This window comes from Rhinatrema bivittatum, chromosome 9 (genome assembly GCF_901001135.1).
Source record: "Rhinatrema bivittatum chromosome 9, aRhiBiv1.1, whole genome shotgun sequence".
Classification (NCBI taxonomy): Eukaryota; Metazoa; Chordata; class Amphibia; order Gymnophiona; family Rhinatrematidae; genus Rhinatrema; species Rhinatrema bivittatum.
Genome location: NC_042623.1, coordinates 52,501,563 through 52,520,511, shown reverse-complemented (window position 1 = coordinate 52,520,511; position 18,949 = coordinate 52,501,563). Strand labels below are relative to the sequence as shown.

Here is an 18,949-nt window from a genome sequence, read left to right as displayed (position 1 = left end):
GATTGATAATATGCCACTGAAGGGACTGGAGGCTATGACATTAGTGCAGCACTGATGCTGAACAAGGGGCAACTGTGTTCTAGAAGAGTGGGAGAACCTGAATATAAAGAAACAAGAGATAAGTTTCAGAAGCTGTGTTTAGGATGAATGTGGATTGAATTCAGAGCATAAGATATGCCATGGTGGGTCAGACCAAGGGTCCATCAAGCCCAGTATCCTGTTTCCAACAGTGGCCAAGCCAAGTCACAAGTACCTGGCAAGTACCCAAACATTAAATAAATCTGAAGCTACTATTGCTTATTGATTAATAGCAGGTAATGGACTTCTCCTCCAGGAACTTATCCAAACCTTTTTTAAACCCAGCTACACCAACTCCCATAACCACATCCTCAGGCAATGAATTCCAGAGCTTAATTATGCATTGAGTGAAATAATTTTCTCTGATTTATTTTAAATGAGCTACTTGCTAACTTCATGGAGTGCCCACTAGTCCTTGTATTATCTGAAAGAGTAAATAACCGATTCACATTTACCTGTTCAAGTCCTTTCATGATTTTATAGACCTCTATCATATCCCCCCTCAGTCGTCTCTTCTCCAAGTTGAACAGCCCTAAACTCCTTAGCCTTTCCTCATAGGGGAGCTGTTTCATCCCCTTTATCATTTTGGTCACCCTTCTCTGTACTTTCTCCAGTGCAACTTTATCTCCTTTGAGATGCGGTGACCGGAACTGCGCACAGCAGCAGCAGCAGAAAAGGAATAAAACATTAGAAAAGACAAGGCTTGGGGGCTGCCCCAGTAGCTCTCTCTGCACTGCCATGCGGAGAACTTGGGTTTGATTTCTAGTCTGGGACCCTGCTCACCAGGTCAGCCAGGGCTGGAGATGCTGGCAAGGTAGTGGGCATAGCCCCCATGAATGAAGAAAGTTCCAGCAATTGTTCAGTGGTGACACCTAGTGGCGACTCAGTGCCTATTTTACTGCATTTCAGAGGGAGCTGTAATTTGTGGCCCTTGGCGGAGGGGTATTGCTGCAATGACTAGACTGAGAGAGTTGACAGGGGATGCAAAATCAGGGAAAAGTCTCTGGATAGTTCTGAATAAAGTCCTATGGTGCTGTTGCCCAAGAAAAGAGGCCATTTCTAACTGAGCTAGAAGCAAAAAGGAGAAGGCGGTAACAGCTAGGCCAAAAAAAAGAGACAGGAAGGAGAGAAAGATAAAAATAATTCAGATGGCGAGCAGAAGAGGAAGGAATTTCTGTGAGAAAACAAACAAACAAAAGTATCCTGAGTGTGAAGTGATGGAGGAGGAGAAGTGGAGTAGTTCTATTTAGTCAAGCACGTTTTTCAGAAACCATGATGATAATCAGTCATATCCTAAGGATTAAAGCTTGTTTTACATAGACCTGCCATCTTACATTGAGTTGCCATGTTGTCCAGGAAGAAAGGGGCCTCGTTGACATTTTTCAGCTGTACAGTCAGTATTTGAAGGTTGGTGGCACCAGTTGTATCTTCAGCAAATATCTGCAAGTCGAAGCTGTTTGGTTCTGTTTCGTAATCAAGCACAGGATTTCCAGAGACAACAACCTGAATGGCAATTTACATCCATTAGCATATGAGCAGTAGGGAAAAAAATTGGTATTGTCCTACTACACAAATAATTACATTATGCTGCTCAGATTAAATCAGCGATTACAAATGCATGGACGTCCTTCCTTCCTCTGTTACTGTTGTATACTTATTGGATCCACAGGCTGGCATCTGACAGATATTACATATTCCTCCTGAAGCATAAGTACCGGGCTATCTTATGTTTGGGATGATTTTATCAGTCACTGAAAAACTCGATAGGTGAACTCCAAAAATTTATTAGGATCATTGGATTCCCAAAGCCTAATATATTATACCAACAAAATCCACAATTCTACTGAATGACATGACGCATAGAACCAGAATTCACAAAAATAGGACATTAACTATATGACCATCATAACAGGCTTCATCGTACAGTGAACCACTTTAAGACTCGGCCTTATATTTAACCATTGGTCAAACAACTTTGCATTTTTTTCAAAAAATATGTTTGTGTAACCATAGTGAATAACTTCAGTGTATAAATTTATCTTTTTTCTTCTATAATGAACTCATGAAATGTTGCAAATTTTCAGCTTCTTTCTCCGAAACCTGTGATGGTAGCTCGAGGATGTTAACACACTTAATCCGATACCTGACACGGGACTGTGTTTCGGACTTCTGTCCTTTTTCAAGGGTTTTATTAGTGACTCCTTTCCTTAATGGTGGTACAGTGTTTCAAAAAAATAGAATTGTGGATTTTGTTGGTATAATATATTAGGCTTTGGGATGACTTTATGACATAGCTGTATGTAGAAGAAAGACCAAGAAGAAGAAGCCGGCCAAGACCTAGATCTTTGACCAAGCATTTTCTGGATTATAAATTTGTTTAGATCTGTGAACATGGCCATTATTTAATCAAGGATCGAGTTTAGTGCCAGGGACCAGAGACCATGCTTTTTTTGTGTTTATATTTATGATTTTAATTGTAATTATTGTATTGTGTGGTTGTAATATGAATATCCTATTGTGTGATCAGGACCTATTTACGAATTAATGAATAATCACAAAACTGTATTTATACATTGTCTGTGCTGCAAGATCATGTTTGCACGCCATCTTGATGTATTATGGAAAAGGCAGGCAATCAAAAGTGAGGAAATGGATAAATGGATAAAACAGACCCTGGTGATGCTATCGCCTTCCAACCATTAAAAACCCAAGTTCAAATTTCATCTCTTAATTTGTGGTAACATCTGTACTTTACAAATATGAGTTTATTTCCTAATTTAACTTTGCTGTTCATGGAAATATGCGGGCCCATTCCAGGTGCCCGGAGCCCATGGGTGACCTGGGGCTGGGCTGTATGCCCGGCCGCATGGCCATCTCCTACTTTCTGCCATCATCGGGGCCGGCTGGCTCCCTGGCCATCCCCAATGATGTCGGCACCTTCGGGGGGGGGGGGCACCAGCCTGTGGCCGGCCCCTTTTTGGGGCGGCCCTCTGCTCCCAGACGCTTTTGATGACATGTCGGTGGCCTTTAAGGGGCTCAGTTCTGCCCTGGGCTGCCCTTTTTTGTCAGCGACCACATTCCCTCCCACCCACCTGCATGTGGTATGGGGGCATCGGGGAGAGTGCACGCCACTCTATTATGTACTTATGTTAACCTGCTTTTCATGTGTTAGATCATACCTAGGATGTGGTTCCATGGCGGTAGTTATCGGTTATTGTTAGTTAGAAATTGTTCTTGTTATGATCCTTTTTAGCATTATGCTAGCTAGAGTATTACATTCGGCAGCAGTGCATATTTATATAATGTCGCAGCCGGGGTTTTTGTGTAGGGGTATGGTGGGCACCTGGGCCAATGGGGAGTTATTGAACAGATTGGAGCTGCCTCACAAAGATGGGTCCAACCGCAGGGCTGAAGAGAAGGCCATGTTGCCTGAAAGGGTGGGTACCATGCCTGGTACATTTGGGCCCCCCTTTCTGGTAATGCGGCGGGGGATCGGTCCTTGGGCGCGCCGTCTTGCTTGTTCGTGGTGGGTGGATAGTGAGTGTGGACCCGGATTCTTCCGAGTTATTAAGGTATTGGCCCAGGTACTGGTTTTATATCTCATGTTATCTTACATAAAGCTGCGGCCTGTTTAATTCCAATTTGAATCTTGTTGCGCATACTTATTTCGGGAATGGGGATAAAGGTCTCTGGCTGCCCAGCCGGGTGCACATCCTGGTCACGGCTCCCAGCATCATATTTCTCCCTTTCTTATGTTTGGAGGACTCTGGATAAAGATCATCCATACTGAAGCAGGTGCGAGAGAGGGCCCTGCCTGAGCATTCACACCCAGCAGGTACTGCAGAGCAGGAATACAAAAGGCAGACACAGAGGCCCCTTTTCTCCATTTCTGCCGCAGTATTGCAGACTTTGCCTGGTCTTTGGCGGTGCCTTTGCTTCCCCATTGCCAAGCAGCCTCTTTTCATGTGCCATGCTTTCCTGAAGCCCAGCACCATTTTTTGCCTCCTCTGCCTGCATTAAGGAGGCTGTACCATGCGCCACTGCCCTTCCAGGGAAGAAATGCTTCCTTATGCTACTTGGACCGAGCTGTTCATAAGCATCTGAAATATATATTGACAAATGACATGCTTTGCAATTATGGGAATTATTTTTAAAAATTCCATTACCATATACTACCATTTTAATTTAAAGTATTATCTTTCAGTTCCATAACTTGGGGCTGTTTAGTTCTTATACTGGGAAAGCATGCACCTCCAAACTGAATCTTGTAGATGTTCCCTTTCCTTTTCACATAGTCCCTAGGATTTGATTCGTTTCATCTGATGTCATAGTTCAGCAATAAAAAATACTCAGGCTGTAGTGGGGCTGCTAGACAGGATTACCTCAGTCAGAATTGTTGTGCCATTGCAGCCAAACACCACATTGCATAACTGATGGCATCATAGTCTGTTTTAGTTTACAGCCATACAAAATAATGGTGCTGCTGCACGGAGACAGGATCCAGAGTGACTTTCCCCATCATTCCTGCCCTTCTCATCGTAAGGACCCCATGGAAGGGGCTAAATGGCGGTTGGGTAGGATGTTCCCTGCCCCAGCACATGATACTGTAGGGAGTGGGCAGGGAGGCCCAGCTGGGTAGGACCAGACCTTGGGCTCTATTTTTACCTTGTAGAGGGGGGATGGAGGGGCCCAAGAGGAACTGGCTGGGCCCGGCTCAGCTTAGTCTGGTAGGCCCAAGCCCCAGGGCTTTCCTGAGTACAGAAGAGGGGTCAGAGGGCCTCATGGAGGTCCATTTTGGTAACGTTTTGGTTTGGGGGGGCTTGCATTTAAATTTTTTTTTTTGGTTCAGAAAATGAACCAAACTGAAAAAACATTACATGAAACGAAAAAATAAAACTTCTTTTGAAAAGAAAAACAAACCAAAATTAATTTTTAATTGCTGCACATCCCTGCATTTTAGTAGCCACCATCTGGACCGACCCAGTCTGATTTATATCCTTTTGAAGGTACAGTTTACATAACTGTAAACAGTATTCCAAATGAAGTGTCATCAGGGTTTTATACAGGGGCACTATCGCCTCTTTTTTTCTGTTGACCATTCCTCTCCCTAAGCACCCAAGCAACTTTCTGGATTTTTCCACCTGTTTAGCTATTTTTGGATCATCATATATGAGCACTCCTAGATCCTGCTCCTGTTTCATGCACAGAAAATTCTCATCCTCTCTACTATAACACTCCCTTGGGTTTTTGCAGCCCAAATGCATGACCCATACCCGGGAACTCTCTGGACTTGACCCAAAGACTCTGGAATTCTGAACGAATTGCCGGGTCTCCAGGTCAATATTCAAAAACTCTGGGTGCTCTGCTTGCAGGAGAAGACCCCAGAATAAGGAGCGACTCTAGCAGGCCCGAAGGAGTAGGAGTGTTGGAGCCATGCAGATAAGGGCAAGCAGGAGTGTCAGTCTCCATGCAGCAGGAGGTGGAGGAGCAGCAGCGTCAGCCTCCCTGATGGAGAACAAAAAAATGGCAGCAATGGCCCTCTGAGCAAACGCAGGAAGAGCAGTAGCATTGGGCCTGTGTGCAGGGAGAATGAAACATGGGGAAAGAACAAGCTGTGTGCCTAATCGAGATCAAGGTGAGGAAAGAGAATGAGTGTCCAGATGTGTGAGAGAGTGCATGTCTGTGTGTGGAAGAAGGAGAGGAGTGAGTGCACGTGTGTGTGTGTGTATGTGTGTGCGTGTGTAAGATGGTGCAGATTTTGGTATCAACAGCAAAAAGACAAACCTTTCCCATCAATCTTTTCACAATACTGCTTAAGAAAATGTGTAAAAGGACTTATCCCTGTGGAACATCCCTCTCCTTGAACTCCATTTATCACTACTCCTTGATGTCTCTCACTCAGCCAGTTTGATTCTTGTGCAATATTAATACCTCTCAGGTATTTGAGTCTTTATTCTATCCCCCGTCTCTCCTCTCCTCTAGGATATACATAGTTGGGTCCTCAAATCTCATTTCATATGTCTTCCAGTGCAGATCCTGCACCATTTTGATTGCCTTTCTTTGGATGGTTTCTATCCTGTCGCTACTTTTGACCAGAACTGAGCAAAGTACTCCAAGTGAGGCCTCACCAATGACCTGTACAAGGGCATCATCGCTTCCTGTTTCCTGTTGCTTATATGCATCTCTATGCAACCCAGCATCCCCCCTGGCCTTATTCACTGCCTTGTCACATTGCTTCACTACCTTCAGATCCTCAAACACTGTCACCCTGAGGTCTTTCTTCTCGGGGTGCTCATCAGTCTCCTGCACCCCCCCGAGCAAGACTACCCTTCTTCGCACTGAATTCTGCGACCGCTACTCAAACTTTCTTAGATCACTTTGCATTCTCTCTACACCTTCAGAGGCATCTACTCTATATCAGATGTAATAGAGCAAACATTTTTCCTCCTAATCACTCTGCAATATATGGCCACCACAGAAATGATCCCTGTGGCACTCTACTAATCACTTTCCTCTCCTCAGAATGAGTTCTGTTTACCACTACCTGCTGTCATCTGTTCGTCAACTAATTTCTAATCCATTCCACCACCTGGAGACCCAGTCCCAGCCTTTTCATTTTATCCATAAGCCTCTATGCAGGACTGTATCGAACGCTGCGCTGAAATCCACGTAAACCACATCAATTGCCTGCCCTTAATCTAATGCTCTCTCTACTCAATCCAAAAAATCAAGTCTGTCCTTAGGACCCCACAGCCAGTTTGGTTTTCAGGCTGTCCACAATGAATCTGCACGAGATATATTTACATGCACTGGAGTTTCTCTCATGCAGATTCATTGTGGATAGCCTGAAAAAACAAACTGGCTGTGGAGACCTCAAGAGAGGTTTGGGAAGCCCTCCCTTAGTCAGTCTGGTTTTCAAGATATCCACAATGAATATGCATGAGATCGATCTGCATGCAATGGAAACAGTGCATGCAAATCTATCTCATACATATGAAACCCCCAGGCTAATGTCCCATTATAGGACTTCAAAGATCACACTCCAGTTATAGGCTTATGTTGTTTAACTGTCCTCTCCTGATATTAAGCCCCTCTGAAAGTTCAAGATTCCCTAGTGTGGGGAGAAGAGAGCAGAGAATATCTCCAAGGCCTTGAGCGTTGTTCAACAGTTACTGGAATGCAGTAGTAGTAATCACACTGGGAACGGATTTGTTTCCAATCTAAAGTTTACTGATTAAAGATGGAAAGTCAATGAAAATATCCAATTACAAGTTCTTGTTCTCTACAGTCCATTTACAGCTTTAGCTCTTCAAATAAATCTGTTACTATAGCTTCTAATTGATTTTTTCAGGTAATAATGTTAATTGATTCTCTTTTTCCTGATTGTAACAGAGTGACCCCATTTCCCCCTGTCTGTTTGTGCAGGTCCACCTTAATTCCCACAGAGGGAAATATACTTTGTTGTCAATCTGCTGTAGGCTAGTTTCATGACTCGTAGCACTATTTGAAAAGATAAATAACCATTCTGTATCAACTTGTTCCACACCACTCATGATTCTATAAACCTGTATCATATCCTCTCTTGGTTATCTCTTCTCTAAGCTGAATGGCCCTAATCTTTTAAGCTTTCCTTCAAAAGGGAGCTGTTTCATAGCCTTTATCATTTTTGTTGCCTTTCTGTATAGCTTTCCTAGTTCTACTATATATTATATATATATATAATTATATATTATATAATATATATTAATATATATATTATATATTATTAATATATGTATTAGATATATCTACCTTATAAATGGGCCATGACCGGCCCGCAAATGCGCAGTAGAGCGCAGCTCTACTGCGCATGTGCGGGCAAGGACGTCGGTCTCAGCCAGCGTCAGAAAAAAAACAAACATGGCGGCGTCGAGCGGTGTCGGGTGGCAGCGGCAGCAGTGGTGTTGGGTGGCAGCGGCAGCGGCGGCGTCGAGTGGCGGCGGCGGCAGCGAACGACGAGGAGCGGCGGCAGCGGTGGCCAGTAGCAAGGGAGGGAGGAGAGAGAGAGAGGGAGGGAGGAGAGAGAGAGAGGGAGGGAGGGACTGAGTGAGAGGGAGGGACGGACTGAGTGAGAGGGAGGGAGGGAGTGGGAGGGATGGAGGGAGGGAGTGAGAGGGAGGGACTGAGTGAGAGGGAGGGACTGAGTGGGAGGGAGGGAGGGACTGAGTGAGGGGGAGGGGAGGGACTGAGGGAGGGGGAGGGAGGGACTGAGTGAGAGTGAGGGAGGGGGAGGGACTGAGAGGGAGGGAGGTAGGGGGTGGGGAAGAGTGAGGGGAGAGGGAGAATGAGGGAGAGGTGAGAGACAGGGATGTGAGTAAGTGGAAGGGTAAGAAGTTGTGGAGCAGAGAAAAAGGGAGTGGAGGAGGGCTGAGGGAGAGGGGATGGGATTGAGAGAGGGTGGGGAGTGACTGAGGGAAGGGGAGAGAGGTGGGAGTGACTGAGGGAAGGGGAGGGAGGTGAGAGTGAGGGGAAGGAGGCAGTGGGAGACAGAGGATGAGTAAGACTGAGGGGTGGGAAGGGGGTGAGTGACTGAGGGGAAGGGGGAATGAGGGAGAAAAAGTGTAGGAGGGTGCTGTGTTCGAAAATGGACCGAAAACAAAAATGTAATGTAGCCCGTTATGACGGGCTTAACGGCTTGTATAATATATATATATATATTATACTACTAGCGGTACCTGGCCACGCGTTGCAGTGGCAGAGTCAGGTTCTTTACCCTCCCTCCCCCTTCCCCTTGCTCATTTACCTCAGTCACTCATCATCCTCCCCCTTGGTCACTCACCCCCCTTCCCTCCCCTGTCCCCACTCCAACTCTCTCCCCTCACACTCACCTCCCCCCTCATTCTCCCTCCCCTCACTGTCACCTTCCCCCGCCTACTGCCTACCCTTCAGATCAGAAAAGCTTTGTCTTTCTTTTTCCGTGGGAACCCCCCCACCCCCCCAAAAAACCCCCCAATCCCAACCCTTTAAATCAAATAATAACCCCCCACCCTCCTGCCCCCTCCCAAGACCTGGGAAATTAAAATTGTTGGTGCTACATGTGGTCTGTCTCTGGGTGTCTGTGTGCGTTATGTAGCCAAATAGGGGCGTGCCTAACCAAATTTGCACTTCCAAATTTGTTTTGTGGTCTGGGGAGGGCTATTTTGGTGCATTCCCGAGATCGTGCAAGTTTAGTGTATGTATTTGTGTGTGAACCTCCCCCTTCCTCCAAAAAACAACCCTATGAGAAAAGTTCTCTTAAACTAACCACCCCACACTCTCCTGCCCCCCCCAGCCCCGCGAAAAACAGTAGCCCCCTGCCCCCCCCAGAGTTGCTGAATGAATGAAACCTGCCCCCCCCTCGTGACCCCTCCCCAAGATGTTCGCAATAAATTTATTACCACCCCCCACCCTCCAGACCCCCCGAGACCTGATAAAAATGTCAGTCGGTGGAGCGGGCGTTCAGGAGCGGTCCGGGAGCGATGTATTGGCGTTGGTCCGTCGGCTGCAAGCACTGAAACAGGTTCCGACGGCCCTTTGCCCTTACTATGTCAGTGGGGTGGAGCAATGGCAGTGGTAGGTCCTCTGACATAGTAAGGGCAAAGGTCCGCCAGCTGCCAGTCCTGAAAATGGCGCCGAGGGGCCTTCGCCCTTACTATGTCACATGGGCTACTGCTGCCATTGGTGTCCCTGAGTGGCATAGTAAGGGAAAGGGCCGTCGGCGCCATGTTGATTGTTGGCAGCCGACGGCCGTAGTGCAGGAGATGTGTCCCGGACTGGTCCTGGCCCCCCGCTGGAGCCTCCCGGACTTCTATTAGGTTTTGTGTGTGTTGTGAGGGCCTGGGAAGTAAATAAATTTGGCATGTGTGTGGGGGGTGTGAGGAGGGTGGTTTTGTGTGTGTTGGGAGGCTGTGGGAAGTAAATCAATTTGGCATGTATGTGGTGGGTGTGAGGAGGGTGGTGGGTGTATTTTATCTGTAAAGGAAATAGTTATCTTCCGGCGAAAAAAGTACGCAAATGTGTTTAAATGGAAGTGAAACGTGGATGTGGACTGGCGAAATGATTAGTGTAGCGTGTGTTAGTGTAAGGTGTAACAGATGGTGCTTACGTCCAGCAGATGTCGTTGTTTTCTGGAAAAAATTTTTAAACCTATTTTACCTGTCACAGGTGTGACATATCTGTAATGTAAGTACAGAAGAACCTTCCTGTATGCGAAATGAAGGTTGTGTCCAAATTTGAAAGCAATCGGTTCAGTGGTTTCTGAGATTAGCAATTTTGTCCAAACTATTTAACATTTTTATTTATATAGATTAGAGCGACTGTCAGACATTGGCATCAAGGGAATGGCCTTTAGCTGGTTTAAATCTTTCCTGGACAACATATTCTTTAAGGTCAGGATCAACAACAAGGAATCTCACCCTATCAGATCCAACCTAGGAGTACCCCAGGGATCATCCCTCTCACCCACCCTCTTCAATATTTATCTGCTCCCACTCTGCCAGCTACTCACTAATTTAAAATTAACGTTTTACATCTACGCCGACGATGTCCAGATTCTTCTCCCAATCACAGATTCTCTTCAAAAAACCTGGTCACATTGGAATACCTGTCTGCAATCGATCAATAGCCTCCTCACCAGTCTAAACCTGATCCTCAACACCAACAAGACAGAGATCCTCATCATTTCACCAAACGGAAACAACAACCTCCTCAACTCCCCAAACTCCTCTCAATTCACAAAAACAACTATCAACCACTCACCTTCCATCAGAGATTTAGGGGTTATGCTGGACAATCAATTTAATCTCAAAACATTTGTCCAAAATACCACTAAAGAATGCTTCTTCAAATTGCAAGTTCTTTAAAAACTAAAACCTCTCCTTCACCCCCGAGACTTCTGCCTGGTGTTGCAATCCATTATCCTATCAAAAATTGATTATTGCAACTCCCTCCTCCTCGGTCTTCCCGCGATCTCCATCAAACCACTACAGGTGGTCCAGAATGCTGCCGCCAGGATACTCACCAACTCAAACAAAAGAGATCACATCACTCCCATCCTTCAGTCACTTCATTGGTTACCCATTAAATTTAGGATTTCTTTCAAAGTTCTCATGATGATCCACAAGGATATCCATAATATCTCCCCTCTCAAGCTAAGCAGCCAATTTCTTCTTCACACTTCTGACAGACCGGTCAGAAGAGCTTACAAAGGCTCACTTTATGCCCCCCCAGCAAAACCGCCCTAAGAAAGCGAGCGTTATCAACAGCAGGGCCAACTCCATGGAATACGCTGCCCCCGGATCTTAGGCAAGAACCATGCCCTCAGTTCTTCAAGAATAAACTTAAAACTTGGCTCTTTAGTCAAGCATTTTCTGGTGACTCAAACACACACTGATACCGCTTCACGGTCAAGGACTAAGGCTCGCGGATTTGGGGCTCACCACATCTGAGACCTATTCCTCCCCTGACATTATTGGGAGCCCTTTCCCCCTTTCCACATTGCTCCTGTTCCTTCCCCCCCCCCTTTTTTCTGCCCCCCCATGCCCCAGCCTTTCTCTCCCTTTTCCCCTCTGCAATGTACCCTATTGCAGATGTTATTTATTTATTATAAATTTACTATAAATCTTTTATTATTATTATTATTATCAGTTTTATTATTAGTTATCTATAGACTACATATTATGTTGAAGTTGCACATGGGTTGTAGTTGCATGTGGGTTGTATTTGCATATGTATTTGAGTTATTCATGTTACTTGTGTCTCAAATTTTCTAATTTTACAAATGTTTCATTGTATCGCTCCTTCGCGACGGTTCTGTTGTACTGTAAACCGGTATGATCTGTACTCTCTACAGGAATGTCGGTATATAAGAATTTAAAATAAATAAATAAAATAAAATATATTTTGTGGGATAGGGTGACCAGAACGGTACACAATACTCAAGGCATGGTCGAGGTCTAGATCCATACTGAAGCATTATGGCAGGTCCTCAAGAGCCACAAACAGGCCATGTTTTCAGGATATCCACAAGGAATAGGCATGAGGTAGATTCGTATTGTGCAGGCAAATCTATCTCATGCATATTCATTTTGGATATCCTGAAAACAGGCCTGTTTGTGGGTCTTGAGGACTGGAGTTGGCCACCCCTGCATTATGATATTTGCAGTTTGAGTTTTTATTTCTTTCTGAATAATTCTCGGCATTCTATTAGCATGTTTGGCTGTTGCTGCATTCTGAGCTAATGATCTTGATGTATTGTTGACAATAGGGTTGATATTACAAAGATTTTATGTAGCTTTAATTGGCTTTCATCTGCATATAAATCTGACTGGTTAAAAATCATCCCCCTTGTCTGGCTAAAATTGGGCTGCGCAAAATCCCCCTAAATGTGGAATTATTTTCAGAGCTAAGGACAATGCAAGTGTGTCCAACACCTGCAGGCCAGCTTTTCAAGGCTGGCATCCTTTGATGTTTTCTTGCACCGTGCCATATGCCCTAGCTGGTCAGCCACAATCTGCTTCTGGAGCATAAAATCTCTCCTCTCGTATTGCATTCTTTGCTGTTTTCACTTTGCTGTTGCAATGAACATTTTTTTTACAGCATTTAGGGAAGACATTTCAAAAAGCCTCATAGCTAAAGCTTTCTTAAAATGATTGGGTTGCATTAGGTATTTATGATACATTTACAATTGTAAGGCACATGGGCTGCATAGGCTTAATGTAAGCTACAAAGGATGCACAACTTTGGCGACCCCTATAGATGGGCTTCTGTTGTGGCACTGATATATGGAAGCCTCTTTTCTCTACTAAACAGCTGCTAACCCAAGCAGACTTAATATATCCTGTGGCTAACAGTCTAGCAGGGGTCCTTTATTCCACAGCTGCTTCTTTGCTTGATTTCTAAATCTCTAGCTCTTTAAATCCTCCCTTATTTTTTTGGCTTTTAGCTATTAAAAAATAGCTTTTAGCACCCCCTCTCCAAAGCTGTCCAAACTTAAATCCACCAAGGGACGTGCCATCTCCCTAGCTGGACCCACCCTCTGGAACAGAATGCCTCCAAACCTTCGCCTAGAATCTTGTCATAAAAGATTCAAACAGAACCTAAAGACCTGGCTCTTTAAACAGGCTTTCACCTAAGCCCCCCGCACAATCTCCCTATTACCACCTATAGTAGCCCGATTTTCCTGTGTCGCCTGTTACATTCATGTTAACTTCCTTAACTCACACGCAACAATATGTTCTCTGCAATACTCATTCTGATACCTATTCCAATCAGTCATGATGACTTCATTTTAATGTACACTTTGTAAATAGCTCGTTACAAAACCTGTTGTGTTACCTGTTTGCATTTCTTTGTTACCTTTATTATTAACCTTCACTCTATGCCTTGTTCTTTGTAAAGCTTGTTGCTATTTTTAAGTTATCTGTGAACCAAGATGATGTTCCCAACGTATCCCGGTATACAAAAACACTCAAATAAATAAAATAAATAAATATTAGTTAATTTCTAAAGTAATTGAATCATGGGTGCTTCTAAGTGATGCACAAATGGGATAGCAATGAGGGTTGAAGCCCTGAGAATGGCGCTTCTCCTCACAAGTTTCCAGGCTTGTGCTAATTCAACTCCTTTGGGTGTAGGCTACTGGTTCTCAAAGCAGATTTACTGCATCAACACCAGATGAATTTGGTTGGCCATGTAAACAGACCTGATTCTGCTTTGCTAGGAGACATTTCTGAAAGATACCAAGAGAACACTGAAAAAAATTTTTTTTTTTTGTCATAGAGAAGAACTTTGTTCCCTTTGATGCACATCATCTACATAATTGATCATTGGTGAAAACCCTGTAATCAAGGCTGGTGGGCCTTAGATGTGTCAAAGAGATGATATATTTGTGTTCTCAGTGGGAATATAGCCACTTAATATTGTGGTGACCCCTGATGCTGACAAAAAGTCATTGAGGGTTCTGTCTCAGAAGAAACTTCACTTTCAGCTCTCAACCACTGGGGAATTGGTAGTTTCCCAGTCCATTCGTCTGGGGAGAAGGATATAAAAAGAAGAATAAAATTTGGAAAAAAAATATATATATCATACATCAGGGTGTTTTAACCTTTTTTTTTTGTTCTGTACCAACTCAAGAGATATGAATAAATCAGAACGTGCATCATAAGAACATAAGACTTGCCATACTGGGTCAGACCATGGGTCCATCAAGCCCAGTATCCTGTTTCCAACAGTGGCCAAGCAAGGTCACAAGTACCTGGCAGGATCCCAAGGGGAAGAGAGATTCCAAGAATAAGCAGTGAATTTCTGCAACTCTACCTTAATAATAATTTATGGACTTTTCCTCAAGGAAATTGTCCAAACCTTTTTTAAACCCAGCTACACCAATAGCTTTCACCACATCCTTTGGCAATGAATTCCAGAGCTTTGAATAAAAAGAAATATTTTCTCTTATTAGTTTTAAATGTATTGCCTAGTAACTTCATTGTGTGTTTCCTGGTCTTGTTCTCTTTGAAAAAGTAAACGACCGATTAACGTTTACTTGTTACACTCCACTTATTTTAAAGATCATTATCTCCCTTAGCTGTCTCTTCTCCAAGCTGAAGAGCCCTAACCTCTTCAGCCTTTCCTCATAGGGGACTTGTTCCATCCCCTTTATCATTTTGGTTGCCCTTCTCTGCCCCTTTTCTAATTTTGCTACATCATAAAATCAGATTACTGCAAATTAATTTTCTGCTCCTCCCCCTCATTTTGTAAGGTGAATTATGGAAGACCAAAACTCAAATTTTGAGAAGATAGAGCAGAAGAGCTATCCAACTTTGGGTCTGATTTACTAAGGCTTTTATCATATTCTGTGTCTATGGAAAAAATGCTTAGAAAATGTGGCCCTTTATTTGACAACTTACCGCAAAAAAAGAATTTAAAAAAGCTGTCAAAACCCACCTATTTTCAATAGCCTTTCCTGAATCTTAGTCATAAATCATTTCTCATGTCTATCTTATTTTTAATACCCATGTTTTATGATTTTAATTTGTATGTTGTCTTGTGAACCACTTAGATCTATCAAAGCTTGTATAGGCGGTATAAAAAATCTCTAAAAGAAATAAAAAGAAATAAATAAAGTAAGTAAAAGAAAAATAGCAAGTGTTCTGTATATTACTCTCAATTTTACTAATTTTGATTTTCAAATGACCTTTTTTTTACCGACTTGCAAGATGTACACAACACGCATGCTGAGAACTGCTTGCCTGTAACGTTTAAGAGCCTGCTTTGTGCCTACTGCTGTGAAGCTTAAACTGCACACTCACCGTATAGGTACCAGTAGTTGCTGTAGGATCGATCCTGAAGGCTTTGGTGAGTGGATTAGAGTTAACGATGTAAGGAAAGCCAGGTGCTAATGTATTTGCTACGCTGAATGTGTAAACTACGAAACCTGCTTTCTGGTTTTCATCAATAGCGACTGCACTGGGTAATCCGGTAAACTTCACAGTTGCTCCGTCTGCAAAAATAAAAAGGATATAAAACTATTTCTCTTCAGTCTAAGACTTCTGTTGCCAGCGAATGCTATTTGAATTACACTGTTTCAAACTTTCTTCCCTTTGAATTGTAGCTGGGTTATAGTACGATTCCTTTACCCTCAAAAGAATTAAAGTAATACATTGAATCACTTCTAGAGTTATGATTAAGTCAAAAGCAGTAAATCAGAGGTGAGGACTGTTTTGTGCTAGTGAAGGTGTGAGGCCATACATAGTCTCATTCTGATCCTCTATTATATATGATATATCAGCAACTCATTTCATACTCTATGTACTATGGCTAATACCATTTCAAAGAGGCGCACTGGTGCTGATGAACTGGGCACCTCATCTACTCCGATTTGCTTTGATCTCTGGAGGGAGAATAGTGGAAACTACCCATCTCAGAATAGCAACCGTGATAAAAGTAGATCTATGGGAAATAATCGGCAAAAAGAACAAAATAGTCACTGCAGCCTGAAAAGAAAAATATTTGGAGTATGCAGGAGGAGGAGGAGGAGCCACTAGAGGTGGAAGTAAAGACAGCTAGAGGTGGGATGGTCTCAACAGTACTGCAGCAGGAAGAGTAAGTGGGCAAGATTACATGGGCCTTATGATCCTTATGAGGTCAGTTTTTAAAGGGTTTTATGTGGGTAAACACATAATATCCTGCAAATTGGAATTGTGAAAATTGCTCTCCGTAAGTGTGAAACAGCGGGAAAAGTGGCATTCCCAGGGTTGGGGGATTGAAGGTACATTCGGAAATATGACTTTTAAATCTCCATGAGGACTTTTTCACATGGATCCAACCCACCTTTACAGCAGGTGCAAAGTCAGGAGGTAGTAGGCTTTTCAAAGGGAAACTCCATGTAGGTACATTTTTGCCTAGGCTATAACTGAAAATGTGCCTCTTGGTAACCGAACCAGTCAATCTAGTGGGATTACACATTTTGAAAGTCATTATAGTGCTGGGCATTGCAGAGGCAGTGGTGTATCTGGAGTAAGGCCTTCACATGTCACCATGGGTTGTATCCTTGTTGACAATTGACCAATAGTTTGTGAAAAAGTTCCATTAAAATCAAATAGTGTAGCAAAGAATAGATTACATATTTACAATAGTCTCTCCATGCTGAGAATATCAACTTAATAGACATCTGGTTGACAAAGCTGAATAACTATAACAACTTGAATTTTTCAAGCTTCTTAAGTCAGTAGGGGATCAAAGTGTACTTAATACTTCAGAAGCATACACTCAGCCACATCTGGAGTAGACGGCCAAGCTCCAAATTGTGGTGTTGATCTGTACATCAAATTCCAAAAGGGAAAGGAGGGAAAGAACATTGTTATTTCCTAATTGCACACAGGGCCTGATTTTCAAAAGCATTTGCATGCTGAAAACTGTGTTTTACCCATGTAAATGCACGTCACCCATGTAAGTGGGCGTTTGAGAATTGCTATAATGTATGCCATTGAATTGTCAATAGGATTTACTCGTGAAAGTGCACTTTATGCATGTCAATGACTTTTGAAAATTGCTACGATAATAGTTACATTTATATGTGTAACTCCTTTGAAAATTAATCTATAAGACACATGGAGGCCATGGCTTTTCTAAAGTGATCATACAACATCAGCTAGAGAGGAGGATTTGATCTCATGTGTCCAAAGACATCTCCTGTCTAGTAGCTCAACTGCCTCAAACTCCAGACCATGGCAGGGCATGTTTTGAAATGTTTTATCAGCCTCTGTGATCTAAGTAGAGTATTACGCTGAGGCGTTTTATTACTATCTCTGCTTGGCAATCTTAGCAGAAACTGTTAGGTCAATATTCAGAAGGGATTTGTGTCACACCAATTATTTTGTGTTCTTTAGACCAAGGAACATGAGATTAAAAGATGACAACATCATTCGAATCAAAATCCTAGAATGAAACAAGTTTAAGAAGAAAGTGTTTGCACGTCTCGGACTGGAGCAGGAAATCTCTCTATGATGGGAAGTTTTCTGCTTTCAAAACTGAATTGTAAACGTTTCTATCATTCTCCTAATGATGGCTTTCTTTTAGTAATGTGAGAGAAACCTTAATAGGGTGTGATTTATGAATTTATCTACTTAATTTTAAAATAAAAAATGTCTTGCTTATGTATACCATTGCAGTCATTGTAAAATGCAACGTAAGTCTCTGTATGGATACTCAGATGAACTACAACAATTGAAATCCTCAAATAGATATAATACACATAAATTAGGGGTGTGCAGTTCTCCATATGCACATGACTTTTCTATGTACATCAAATTGTACTTATTATGTGCATACAGTTTCACTTTACATGCATACAACCGTAGTTACGCACATAAAAGTGAATTGAAACGAAATGAAAAAATGAGCGAAAAAAAGGAATGAAACGGACCGAAGAAAATTCTGCCCATGCACGCCCCTAACGTAAATCACGTGAACAAGTACAGTAAATACCACTGATGGGAGTGCTGTGAAATAAAATAGCACAATATGGAGCATTTCAGAAATGTGTCTCTTGTCCCCTTCCCTTCGCACCACCATTACAAAGTAATCTGTGACTCACTCATATACTCAAATATCACCCTCTGCCTTTGCTCATTTTGTTTTTGACCTGATGAAAGGGATCTAACTCCTGAAATCTAATTAAGAAATGTATGAAGTTAGTCCAGCGAAAAGGTACCACCTTATATTTCTTTTGCATAATGACCTTTATTTCCATGCATTTAACTGGACTCAGATGGCAACCATCCTGTTTTATCCATAAATGTGTCTAAACTAGATTAAAAGGTCAGCTGGGGAGGAAAGCAAAAGCAGGGCACTAGAAGAGAAGTAGGAGATTACAGGGGATAGATAGAGCTATTAATGCCAGCACACCATCTGTTTTGCTGCTTCCACAACTTGCTTGGCTGAGTTATGGTTCATTGACATGGGACATCCAAAATAGGCAGAGGGTCTTGTGATATGGATCAGGTGCAGGGCCTATAAGACACGGTACTGAACAAATAAACATAGTTGGGGGGGGGGGGGGGCTGGCTGATATGATATTCCTCTTTCTCCTTGGGAGTTAATTGTCCTGACGTGAGCCTCATCTTGATTTGCTAATAGTTTATTATTTCCCTTCCTTCCCTGCATTACAAGCGCCATTGTAAAATAAAAGAGGTTTGTAGCAGCTAACGCCATTGGAAGTTCCCTATATAACTGCCTTATACTTAGTAAGCAGTTTTTTAATATGGTAAAGTGTTTATGGTACTATATAAGTGTGGAAAACTGAGATGCTCTGTTGCAATAAAAGCCTTGCATAAAAAGGATTCGGCCTGAAATGAAA

General features: G+C 42.9%; 1 protein-coding gene across 2 annotated transcripts in view; it reads right to left on the bottom strand.

Moving 5' to 3' along the window:
• The window catches only part of CDHR3 (cadherin related family member 3), a 162,027-nt gene that overhangs the window by 130,627 nt on the left and 12,451 nt on the right, over positions 1-18,949 (bottom strand). For both annotated transcript variants that reach the window (XM_029616027.1, XM_029616026.1), the window contains exons 2-3: positions 15,402-15,592; positions 1,413-1,581 (exon numbers count right to left, since the gene is read on the bottom strand). In XM_029616027.1, coding sequence (XP_029471887.1) covers positions 1,413-1,581; positions 15,402-15,592 — 360 coding nt within the window. The remainder of the gene's footprint in view (positions 1-1,412; positions 1,582-15,401; positions 15,593-18,949) is intronic.